Below are 14016 nucleotides of genomic sequence, written 5' to 3' on the forward strand. Positions count from 1 at the left end.
GGTGCAATAATTGCTGGGAAATTCAAGTTGGAATCTGAGGAGAAAAGGCATCATCACTGCTATCCCTTAATAACAATTATTATAATGTTTATGGGTTTGGTGCTGCACATACTGAACTTTAGTGGACATCAACTATTTTTGCATCTACAAATGGAAATGTGTAATGACAACAGATTCAGTTTCATCAGACATTGGATGTTACATGTATCAAAGTCATTCGTAACGAATCTTGAAAGTATTATCAAATGGTTTGTGCTCTTGCTCAAGAGCTCTACCATCCACTTAGACTATTATATTTCTGTTCATTTTACTTCTCTAAATACGATCCTGAGTGTATTCATAGCCCCCTTAACTGATATTAATTCTCATTCTATTGGTAGAAAACTTTTACTTTAGTTTTCTGGTATGTATTTACGTGTTTGATAAAGGTATAACAGCCAAATGTGTCAATAACAAAAATAAAGGGACATAAAACGAGTCAGCTGTGGAACAATGTTATCTTTCATATTGAAAAGTAGAAAAACTATATAATTATGGGACTGAATTGCTGACCAGTGCGTACCTTTGAGAGGTAAAATATTTAGTACTGCCAATACAGGTATAGTTACTTTTTTGTGTGTTTCAGGTTTCCTAAATATTTCACCTCCTGAAGGTAAGTTTTGGCCAGCAGTACTGTGTCTCAATTTTATAGTTTTCTTGAGTAAATTATTTTATGCTGTTAACACTGAAAAACAGAGCTAATACTGTCCTCACACTGCTAACTTATTTGATGGTGAACTGATACCCCTGAATCCACATAAGTGGCTAACAAGGTTTCTGGACTCCAGGGTCGGTGACAGTTTATTATTTGCTTCAATGTCTTTCCTACAACGCTCAATAGGACACCACTTCAAAACTGAGATACAAGGAGCCTGGTTTGAGGATGGGGACCAAAATGCACTGTAGAGGCACAAATAGGCTTCTTTAATAGTTCTTAACCCAAAAGGTTTAGTTCTTGTTTTAAATGTTATGTGAGAGCAATCCCAAGCACCATTGGAACAATAAATATTACTGGAGGCCAAATCTCACAACATATTTTGTGACTATACCATTTTCATTGGTACAGTCATTATTATGAGTATTCACCAATGGTTGTGTCACTATGTTTGATACATCATTTGCTGCGCAAGGCTTCTACCAGCATGTGCAGTGAGTTTGTATTTGAACCTTCACAATGTTTTGACCAACTGATTTGTTTGACTACTGACAGGAAAGTAATGATTGTTTTACAAATTCTCTTGCAGGAGTACGTACTTCTCCTTAAACTCTTGGTATGCATAATAAGTGGACATATACTTCGCTGACCAGCTTCTTACTTACTGTACAGCTTCTTTGTCTTGGTGTAAGACACTTGATGACTTGTCTCCTGCACCTTCTGTGCGTCCTGAAACACTAAGCAGATTTGGCTCTATACTGTGCAATTGTCAGAATTATTTAATTCATATCATGTGCAAAGTCATGACTCCTCCTTCAACTGTTCCTACCGACTGTTACATTTGAGCTGCATATGACCATATGGCTGTCACTCAAAACATTTCAACACAGGGATGTATTATTAGATGGAGGAACTCTGCCTTAATGTACTCTGTTGATTACTCAACAGCAATAATAAAGGAGACTTTACAACCCCACCCCCAAATCTTGCCATTCACCCCCATCATAATGTTTCTGACACCACTTCCCTTTCATCACACCATTGCTTCAGCATTCAGAGATTCCTTCATGTAAGTATACCTAATATTGTGGCAGGAGGTCATCTCTTCACTTATGGGAATTATGCTTTTCAGCCACTACATTTACATCAACAAACACACGCCACATGCCATGATATAGTGTGTGGTGGAGGGCACCTTGTACCACTGCTAGATGCTTCCTTTCCTATTCCAGTCAAAGAGGGAGCAAGGAAAAATGACAGTTTATCTGTCTCCATATGAGTCCTTATTTCTCTACATTGTGTTCACAGTCCTTATTTTACATGTAGGATGGCAGCAGTAGAATCATTTTGCAGCAAGCTGCAGATGGCAGGTCACCAAATTTTCTCATTAGTGTTGCGTGAAAATGTTGTCTTTCCTCCAGGGATTTCCATTTGAGTTCACAAAGTATCTCCACAATACTTCAGTGTTTATCAAATCTACTGGTAAGGAATCTAGCAGCACATCTATGAATTGTTTCAATGTCTTCCATTAATCTGACCTGGTGGATATCCCAAACACTCAAAAGTGGGTCACATCTGTGTTCTACATGTGGTCTTGTGTGCAGATGAGCCCCACTTTCGTAAGATTCTGCTAATAAACCAAAGTTGACAAGTTGTCTTCCCCACTAGCAACCTTACGTGCTTATCCCATTTTATATCGCTGTGCCACATTACACCTAGACAGTGACATAACTGTGTTATGCAACACAAACTAATACTACATTTGAACACTGCAGGACTGTTTTTTCCTACTTGACTGCATTAACTTACATTTTTCCACATTTACAGCAAGCTTCTATTCCTTACACCAAATATAAATTCTGTCCAATAGTCACTCAACAATGATACTTTCCCGTATGTTATAGCGTCATCAGCAGTCACATATTCCTGCTCACCCTATCCCTCAAATCATTCAGGTATACAGAGAACAAGAGCAGTCCTATCACACTGCCCTGGTGGTACGTTTGCCTCTAATGAATGCTCACCAATCAGGACAACATACTGTGTCCTATTATTAACAAGTCTTCAAGTAACTCAAATATCTGGGAAGTTATTCTGTGCTCAGGCATTTGTTAACAGTTGCAGTGGGGCACTGTGTAAAACTTTTTATGGAAATCTAGGAAAATGGAATCTGCCTGTAGCCCTGCTTCCATGGTTTGGAGGATATCAAGCAAGAAAAGGGCAAGCTGAGTTTTGCGTAAGTGATGCTATCTAAATCTGTGCTGATTTGAGGACAGAAGTACTTTTACCTCAAGGAAATTTATTATATTCAATCTTAGTGTGTGCTCATGAATTCTGCTGCATACCAACATTAAGGGTACTGGTCTACAGTTTTCCGGGTCTGTTATTTTACATTTCTTATACAAAAGGGTCACCTGCACTTTTTCCAGTCACCTGAGACTTAGTACTAGTCGAGAGATTTGCAGTAAATGCAAGCCAAGAAAGGGGCCAATTCTGAAGAGCACTATGCCAAACAGTTGGGATTCTATTCACCTGGAGACTTATTTGTTTTCAGTTGCTTCTCAATGTGAGGGATGCCTACTTCTGTGACCTCCATACAGCAGGCTGTGTGACAGTCAATGGTGAATGATTTCTTAGGTGCAAAACTGAAAACTTCAGTTTTTCTTTACCTACCTTCTACTGCCACATCAGCCTGGTCAACAAGTGACTGGATAGAAGCCTATGATGCACTTATTGATTTTATGTAGGACTTGAATTTTCTCAAGTTCTCGGCAAGATTTTCTGATAATGTAGGATGATCAACACTATGCTTTGTGTGTGTTGTTTTTGGAGGCACGCAATTTTTAATAATACTTGCATGTTGACATTTCAGTGCTCTTTTGTGAACTGAGCGTACAATAGTTTATGCTTTCACAGCATTTTCTAAATTTTGTCATTAAATCACAGTGGATATTTTCTGTCCTTAAGCCACTTGCTTGGCATATACCCTCCAGTGCACGATTTATTCACTCAGTCGGTTGTAGCTTTACATATCGATTGCACTATTCATTCAGTCTTTTGAGTGAAACTAATCTGTGGGAGCAACCAAGCAGAAACAGTTGACACAATCTGGTGGATTCAGTTCGGAGCAGACACATTTGATCGTTTTGCCATTGTTAAATCATCACTATTGGCTGCACTGTTATAGCTGTTATCACTGCTCCAATTTTTCCCTTTTACTGAGTGCAATAAGCAGCTTTTAGTTCACTTGTTCATTCATGTGTATGAATAGGCTTTTTCTTGATAGTGAACTTCTTGTCTGGGTCAGAATTCCGAACCACTCGGTGGTGAAGGAATGGAAGAAATCATACGACTGGATAAAAGTGATCCACAAGATACATTCAGTGTAACATACAGTATCTGCAAGGATGATGACTATATTAATCAAAGAAATTCAAAGAAAATTAATGAATGGGGATAAATATTTCATGTGAAAAATACTTCTGACAAGTGGCGATATATGCTTAAAATGTAAGTGATTAAGTCCCCAAAGGATTCAAAAAATTGTATCTTACAAGTGTTTTGTTCACATCACCTTAACATTTATTGAAATAGAAGTATTGGGAGACAGAGATTCAATAAATTGAAGTAAAAACTAATTTTTCATTTATTTAAATGTAAATTTGTAATGCAGCAGTGGTTATTAACCTTTTAAAACCAACCAAAAATCAACATTTAATACTAGAAGCATGAACAACTCACACTTAAGTAATTAAATACATAAATTTTGGAAATACTTAATTTTTAGAAATAAGCTTTTTATTCAACCTCCTTGAAATAAGATACATTATTTGTCTCTCAAAAAAGTTGGCAAATGTACTTGCAGTTCGCATACACCCTAAAACAATGATGACAGTTTGTAAGTAAAACCGCTCAAGCCCACAGAGAAGTTTATGTTTAAAATATTGGAAAAATGTACAATAAATTGTAAATGATGCTTTGGTCTGATAGCATTAATTAATAGTTAACGCTGTTCAAAAAAATTAGTGTACGTTGTTTTTTAAATAAAATATTATGGAGCTTTTGAACATGTCCCTCTGCGTGTGATACACCTCAAAGTTGGTTCTGTACATATCGATTGTTTCATTGCGACTCCCTCGCATCGCATCCACTTGTTACCAACAACAATATCAAAGAAGGAAAACTTCTTTAACCACGGTATGCGTCCCCAGTTTCCAAATTTTTAGAAAATAATCCCAGAAAGGCCCCTTTCCTAACCTGTACCAGAAGTATTCAGAAAATGATATCACCGTTCTAAATGTACTGATTTTTCACGTGGCCGGCACTCTTCCTCGTAATTGATATGCACAGGTTCGACTTTGAGATATAGTGTACGCAGTAACTACCATGTTTTTTTTATTATTTGATCTTGCATATTTTGACACTTTTCATGCATTTTTAAGCATTTTTCACGGCTGTTTTAAGTTTTTATGATGCATATAATCTGGTCTAGTGATATACAGAAGGTGGAAACACAAAAGGGTGAATTCTGTAATAGTACCACCTGCAATCCGAGGATACGTAAGTGTCAATAGTGCTTCTTAACCTACACCATCACAGCAGAATGTCAGCTATCAAGTATAATTCTCGATAGTACCTCTGTATCAAATGCCCCCTTCCACTTGTTGCTGAGTTTGAAGCTTGTATGTTTATTAAACCTGTTGAGTACTTTTCCTAGTCTTCTTGTGGATTAAATTCCAGTAATCATGCATGGGCCAGAACTGCTGCCTTGCTGCCTTTCAAACAAGGTTCCCCTCCCCCAGTTTGTAGAGCAACATTATTCAAACAGGATGAACCATGGACACACATGATTGTGAAATCAGTTTCCATCACTCTACGGACATCCGAGGAGGAGGACGAGGATGAGATCAGTGTTTATCATTCCGTCGACACCAAGGACATTAGAGATGAAGCACAAGCTCGGATTAGGGAAGGATGGGGAAGAAATCGGCTGTGCCCTTTCAAAGGAACATTTGTATCAATGTAGGGAAAACACGGAAAACCTAAATCAGGATGGCCAAACCCGGGTTTGAACCATCATCTCCCTGAATGCGAGTCCAGTGTGATAACTACCGCGCCCTTTGCTCGGTCTTACACCAAACATATTACATACTGAACAGTCGTGGCCTCAAGAGTTCACAGAGTTTAAAATATCCATATATATGGAATGAGGTACTCACTGGCGCACTAGTCCATGCTAAATGTAGACAGGCAAAATTCAGTAACTGATATTTGAAAGTGGATGAAAGTACTGTCAGTTTTCTGATACACTGGTTCTATAACCACAGCTGTCATGGGGAAAGGACATCTGCAAAAACGTCAACAGTGTGCGCGCACATGCAATTACTTATGGCCACAATACAGTGATGAGAGATGTATAAACCAACGACTGTTACAAATCTTGAGTGTTATGAACAAAAATGTAACTGGAATGACTCGAACAGACACTTTCTTCCTATAAGAAAGAAAGTAGCAAATAAAGTCTTAGTATCTGTAAATGCATAACGAAGTATTATCCTCTCCCAGAAATGCAAGCCTATGTAACAACTGCCCATGTTTATGCTTATATGTTGCAATTTCTGCAGGCAAATTAATGCATAATATTCACAAGTCAATGATTTAACTAGTGGACTGAGATTCACTTTTAACTTACTGAGCAATTAATGGAAAATTAATGATTTGTGAAGAAAACTGTATTTCTTGGATAATACATAGTTTGTACAATCTGTGGCTTTAACACACACACACACACACACACACACACACACACACACACACACACACAAATATTACATGATGTACAGGTATATGACACATGCGTCTGTAATAACAGGAATGTACAACACAGACTGGGAAACAAAATATTACATCACAATAAAATTTTCTGCAGTCACATTTTTGCTATGTAAACCACTATCCTATATGTACAAAATTTGGGGTCACAATGAATATTTAATACAATAATTAATATTTTTTAACAATGTCAGTTTTACATACTGTGCTTAAAAACATGTCTTCTATGGTATAAATCAATATATATTAATACTGAACACATGCCAAAATATGTACATGGGAGTTGTTCTAATTTAAGACACTGAAATAGTTCCTCTAAATGACAGTGTACGATTACTATTGAAGGCAAAAAAATACAAACACTACAAAATTTGAAGAATGTATATTCTTTCAATTTTAATACTTTTATACAATCATTATCCAGTACACACTATACTTCCACCAAAACATTGTTACACCTATTGCCCTTATATACCCCAGCCCATAATACTTTACTGTGAAAGGATGTGGGAAACAATATGACAATTCTATTTACAAATTCATGGTGTACTTTATGCACGCTTTATTATTGCATAATTTAATGAGTTACCAAATAAAAAGAGTGACACACGCAACGAAAAATCAGGTTTTGTTTTTACACACTAAGTGAAGACATATCACTGGTCTTCAGCACATAACTTTTAAATATATTACAGTAGTGGAAATTGTCTCAGAATATTGGAATGTAGTTATCAATTTTTGCCCTGTGTTTCTGGGCAACACATTCTGCAATCCATACAATGTTACGACATTCCTGTTCCTTCAGTTTCAAATACGAATAGAACACACCAAAGTGGAACTGTTGTAAAAATGCATTCACATTCAATCGTACCTGAAAAGAGAAATGTGTAGGATTCAGATAATGTTGGAGAGCTTCCTTCATTCTTAGTCCAAGTTCTCTTACTACATAATAATTTCAAGACCTACTTGTGTGTCAAGTAACTTACCATTTGATGTGATGCATCCACTATTAAAAAGAAACAGAAATGAAAGAAGGCAACACCCTATCAGTGGATTACTTATGGGTGTCATGTTGACACTTTGAGATATCATAAGCTCAGTAAGATCTTTCACCTCTTCTGGCATAATTGCATCACAACACTCAGGAATGCACACCTAGGCATATGCTGGGAGAGAGAGAGATATTGCAGAAGGGGAATAAAATTTATAATTTAGAGGAATTAGTACATCTATATTCTGCAAGATAGCTTAAGAAACATCTACCACTGGATTTAGTTGAGGATATCCACAATGCTTTCCCATTTATCGAAAACAACTTGTCATGAAGTGCACTGCTCTTTCTGGATCTCCTCTATTTCTTCTGTCATTCCTCTCTGGTACAGGTCTCAGACTGAGACGCAATATTCTAGTATAAGTCAGCAAGTGTCTAGTATAAGTCAGCAAGTGTCTTGTAAGCCACCTCCTTCAAGGGTGGACTACACTTCCCAAAGATTTGTACAATGGATCTCAGTCTTGCATTTGCCTTTCTTGCTATTTATTTTGTGTGCTCAAGACACCTTAAATCTCTCCATATACTTAGTTCCAGATGTTTAATAGGGTTGACTGCTTCCAGAGGTTGACTAGCAGTTGTGTAGCCATACAGTAATGGGGTAACAGGAGGCTGTAAATGGCTTGGGTAGTAAAACAGCTGTTTAAATACTGATGATGTGGTGTGCACAATGTTCAAAAACTGGTGCCATTGTTTGCAGGTGGCAATTCATGTGAGTTGGGAACACGTTAGTTGTCACTGTTACACAGAACACTGCTCAGTAATTATAACACTGCTGTTAGATGACATGGCTGCTTTCATACATGTTCCTACCTTTAACTGTGCACGAAATGGCTGTAAAAAGTGTTTAATAGGGGATGTGGATGAGTTGGTTTATGGGACAGGTATTGCACATGGATCATCCATAGGTGAAAGGGGCTGTAGGGCACCAGACTGCAATACAATATGATGTTACAATATGATGTTACATAGGTTGTGCGGGCAATAGAACATTCTGGAGGCCCACAATAGAGTTTTGGTCAGGATAACACCCACTTCCAGGTGTGATAAGCAGTAGCAGAGTTTCCTGCTCAAGTCTTGCATGATAAGGGAATTACTGGTCAGTGGTTGATTCACAGCCAAGGTAGGACTCCTGGTGTCATGTGAAATATGTTTCTGGATTACATGGTCAGAATATTTTCACTCTGCAAAGGCTCTGGGAAATTATGAGCATATTTGAATAACTATTGCTTCCCTTAGTCCAAGGATTCCAAGACTGGACAGGGTAACATCTACCCATTCAGGCATAAGACAAGTAGCTTAAGATAGCTTCTTTGGTTGATGTCCAGAATGCTCTTTCAGCTTTTGTAGACCAAATGTTTATCTCACAAATAATGCATGCAAGTTATTGTTCCCGGTCATCTTGCAAAAATAACAGATACAGTTTAAAGCAAGACCAATGCTTGAATTGTATAATTGTAATGCCAGAGTGGGGAGCCTTGAGAATTAAAAGAGGGTAACATCTCTGGGAAAAATAGGAATGGGGTAGCGGGTGGGAGGTCCACTGAAAGGAATATACAGACTAGGCGAGATTTTACAAAGAATACGTAGGAGCAGATTTTGGCTACGGAACATGTAAGTTTGTTCAACTTGTGGGTTTGTAACGAATGAAAGTTTCGTGGTGAAACCGATCAGAGGAAAAATGTCGTAAAAATAGTTAAAAATGAAAAACACTGAATTAACTTTGCAATTGTTGTCCCAAAAGACAAAAGGATGTCAAACAGTTAATAAAATGAAGGGAGCACAATGGAAATCAACAAATTAGTTTTGCCTTTATATTACAAAAGATGACGATTACTGATGTAATTCACTCTTTAATCTGTGATCCCTTTCTAGTACAAATAAATGCTAAAATCATAGGATTATAACATTTTACTGATGAAGTTGAAATAAAAACCACCATTCTTAATATTTACTTCCCACTTATACAGATGTACAAATGGATACAAGCTGATTGTCACAGTAAATCCAATAACATATTACACTATTGTCTGCTTGTTTGAATGTTTTGGTGCTGCCCATGCTAATGGTCTTCAGTGAAGTAGCTACTGGCATATTATGTCATAATCTTCCTTTTGTTCTTAATAATGTCACACTTTTCATTAACTCAAAACATGTTTAACTATAATTAGTTAAAGAGCAATTTTTGCAATACACATAATAGTTTCAGCAGCAGCTCCTCATTCTTGCCGAAGAGCAAGTTGCTTCCTTCTTTGGATTGATGTCATTACAGTCACCATTGAATAATAGCAGACTATGTGTACAGCATTCATTTTGAAACATCTTTCAGATAATATTTTTTTCTTGCTGATATATTCAGCCAGGTGAGTGGTCACTAAAAATGATGTAATTGTAACATGATCTTTACCATATCAGGTACATCAAATGAAAGTCAGTATTGCAACAATTGTAGAAAGTACCACAAAGGTATCACAAATTTAGAAGCTAATGACAACATACCACTTCCTGCTGGTAGAATGTTAGTCTCATTCACCCTGGACCAAATAACCCCACCTGGGCAACATGCATTCAGAGGTCTGAACAGGAGATTAGTTTACCTCCAGCATAGACTTCTGCACCCTCTTCTAACTAAGCTATTGGCATAATGATCTGATTCCATATGTGAAAGTTTAAAGCTGCCATAGTGTATGAATTTTTACTCAAAAGCTATGTAGTGATTGGGATGAAACCCATTACTTTTATATTATCTGACAGACTTATGCACAAAATTAGATTGCATTAAGAATTGCCCATACAATCTTTGTTTTGCAATATATACTTTTAACACACACTGATGAGTCAGACACTGAAAGAAAGGATTGGAAAAATATAAGTTGGTCAATTACAAAAATAGGTCTGTGCCTGCCAGGATACATAATAATATATCAATGAAAATTACCACTTTTTGAAGATATAATGTAATTGGATGGATCCAATAAAACATGTATCACTTCCTCCTCTTCTTATAACCTATTAGGTGCCAGCTCAGGTGGTAAAAAGGAACATGTCGTTGCCATAATTTAACACACAACCAGTTACAAAGCACATTCAGGGACTACCAATGCAGCCTTCTTAGATCTATACATGTCCAATATTAGATGTGCAGTGCTGAACTAAAATATATAAAAAAACTATTGTCTAAATCTTATAAACACAATACACTTTGCATTCCTGTAAAATATAAATAATTCTGTACCCTTTATCAGTTAGAGTGGAGAACTGAATTTAAGGCCAGTTTGATCCCTATCAAGTGCCACAACATTCTGCTTGAAATGGATCACAGATGGCCTTATTGTTTCAAGATGGCACATTAAATTTCACTCTACTGCTACACAAAGTACATACGGAATGTCACTGGTTGTGGGTCACACAACAAGAGAGAACACTAGGCTGCAATTGGTAGCTCATAAGCTTAATTTAGAAGACGAATATGGAGAGATGGATTAGTGTTTAATTTTCCTTGTAATGTAACATATTATTATTATTATTATTATTATTATTTCTTTCTTTTCTCAGACGTTAAGTCTGGTCAAAAATGGAAAGTGACGCGGACCTTGATCAAGCGTGACTTCCTTTTAACTGTACAGTATATGTTATATTGCATTTAGGAACTTTCGGGTAATTGAACATGTATCAATAATTACGGATTTCTGTAGTTGTACATATACATTTGGATGTAGCTGTATTGCGTTGATGTGCTGGTGGATATTGTGTGGTATGACTCCTGTAGTTGATAGTATAATTGGTATAATGTCAACTTTATCCTGATGCCACATGTCCTCGACTTCCTCAGCCAGTTGGATGTATTTTTCAATTTTTTCTCCTGTTTTCTTTTGTATATTTGTTGTATTGGGTATGGATATTTCAATTAGTTGTGTTAATTTCTTCTTTTTATTGGTGAGTATGATGTCAGGTTTTATCTGTTATAATGGTTCTATTCCAGTATAATTTGTATTCATCATTCTCCAGTACATTTTATGGTGCATACTTGTATGTGGGAACGTGTTGTTTTATAAGTTTATGTTGTAAGGCACGCTGTTGATGTATTATTTTTGCTACATTGTCATGTCTTCTGGGGTATTCTGTATTTGCTAGTATTGTACACCCGCTTGTGATGTGACCTACTGTTTCTATTTGTTGTTTGCAAAGTCTGCATTTATCTGTTGTGGTATTGGGATCTTTAATAATATGCTTGCTGTAATATCTGGTGCTTATTGTTTGATCCTGTATTGCAATCATGAATCCTTCCGTCTCACTGTATATATTGCCTTTTCTTAGCCATGTGTTGGATGCGTCTTGATCGATGTGTGGCTGTGTTGAGATGATACGGGTGCTTGCCATGTAGTGTTTTCTTTTTCCAATTTACTTTCTTCGTATCTGTTGATGTTATGTGATCTAAAGGGTTGTAGAAGTGGTTATGAAATTGCAGTGGTGTAGCCGATGTATTTATATGAGTGATTGCTTTGTGTATTTTGCTAGTTTCTGCTCGTTCTAGAAAGAATTTTCTTAAATTGTCTACCTGTCCATAATGTAGGTTTTTTATGTCGATAAATCCCCTTCCTCCTTCCTTTCTGCTTAATGTGAATCTTTCAGTTGCTGAATGTATGTGATGTATTCTATATTTGTGGCATTGTGATCGTGTAAGTGTATTGAGTGCTTCTAGGTCTGTGTTACTCCATTTCACTACTCCAAATGAGTAGGACAATATTGGTATAGCATAAGTATTTATAGCTTTTGTCTTGTTTCTTGCTGTCAATTCTGTTTTCAGTATTTTTGTTAGTCTTTGTCTATATTTTTCTTTTAGTTCTTCTTTAATATTTGTATTATCTATTCCTATTTTTTGTCTGTATCCTAGATATTTATAGGCATCCGTTTTTTCCATCGCTTCTATGCAGTCGCTGTGGTTATCCAATATGTAATCTTCTTGTTTAGTGTGTTTTCCCTTGACTATGCTATTTTTCTTACATTTGTCTGTTCCAAAAGCCATACTTATATCATTGCTGAATCCTTCTGTTATCTTTAGTAATTGGTTGAGTTGTTGATTTGTTGCTGCCAGTAGTTTTAGATCATCCATGTATAGCAAATGTGTGATTTTGTGTGGGTATGTTCCAGTAATATTGTATCCATAATTTGTATTATTTAGCATGTTGGATAGTGGGTTCAGAGCAAGGCAGAACCAGAAAGGACTTAATGAGTCTCCTTGGTATATTCCACGCTTAATCTGTATTGGCTGTGATGTGATATTATTTGAATTTGTTTGGATATTAAGCGTGGTTTTCCAATTTTTCATTACTATGTTTAGGAACTGTATCAATTTAGGATCTACTTTGTATATTTCCAATATTTGTAGTAACCATGAGTGGGGTACACTATCAAAAGCTTTTTGGTAATCAATGTATGCGTAGTGTAGCGACCTTTGTTTAGTTTTAGCTTGATATGTCACCTCTGCATCTATTATCAGTTGCTCTTTACATCCTCGTGCTCCTTTGCAACAGCCTTTTTGTTCTTCATTTATAATTTTGTTCTGTGTTGAATGTGTCATTAATTTCTGTGTAATGACTGAAGTTAATATTTTGTATATTGTTGGTAGGCATGTTATGGGGCTGGGTTTGCTGTGTCTGCTTGATCTTTAGGTTTCAGATAAGTTATTCCATGTGTAAGTGTATCAGGGAATGTGTATGGGTGTGCAATGTAACTGTTAAATAATTTATGATATGAATTAATAGAGGGAAACATTCCACATGGGAAAAATATACCTAAAAACAAAGATGATGTGACTTGCCAAACGAAAGAGCTGGCACGTCGATAGACACACAAACAAACACAAACATACACACAAAATTCAAGCTTTCGCAACAAACTGTTGCCTCATCAGGAAAGAGGGAAGGAGAGGGAAAGACGAAAGGATGTGGGTTTTAAGGGAGAGGGGATTGGAATGACTCCTTACCCTCTCCCTTAAAACCCACATCCTTTCGTCTTTCCCTCTCCTTCCCTCTTTCCTGATGAGGCAACAGTTTGTTGCAAAAGCTTGAATTTTGTGCGTATGTTTGTGTTTGTTTGTGTGTCTATCGACGTGCCAGCTCTTTCGTTTGGTAAGTCACATCGTCTTTGTTTTTAGGTATGTTAAATAATTTAGTTAGATGTGAATGTGTTGAGGTGAACTTCTTTAGCCAGAAATTTGCTATTTTATCTTTTCCAGGGGCTTTCCAATTGTGAGTAGAATTAATTGCTTGGGTGACTTCATGTTGCAAAATTATCACTTCAGGCATTTGTGGTATCATCTTGTATGTATCTGTTTCTGCTTGTATCCACCGTGCATGCCTGTTATATTGTACCGTGTTTGACCATATGTTGCTCCAGAAGTGTTCCATGTCTGTTATGTTTGGTGGATTGTCTATTTTAA

At 36.7% G+C, this 14016-nt stretch overlaps 1 protein-coding gene across 1 annotated transcript in view; it reads right to left on the reverse strand.

Annotated features, from left to right (window-relative positions):
* Positions 1 to 6410: 6410 nt before the first annotated feature.
* LOC126484038 (V-type proton ATPase subunit d) overlaps positions 6411 to 14016 on the reverse strand; it is a 68498-nt gene continuing 60892 nt past the window's right edge. Inside the window, exon 7 of the mRNA XM_050107373.1 lies at positions 6411 to 7397. Within this exon, the coding sequence (XP_049963330.1) occupies positions 7236 to 7397 (162 nt within the window). The 3' untranslated portion in view covers positions 6411 to 7235. The remainder of the gene's footprint in view (positions 7398 to 14016) is intronic.

Source organism: Schistocerca serialis, chromosome 6 (assembly GCF_023864345.2).
Source record: "Schistocerca serialis cubense isolate TAMUIC-IGC-003099 chromosome 6, iqSchSeri2.2, whole genome shotgun sequence".
Taxonomy (NCBI): domain Eukaryota; kingdom Metazoa; phylum Arthropoda; class Insecta; order Orthoptera; family Acrididae; genus Schistocerca; species Schistocerca serialis.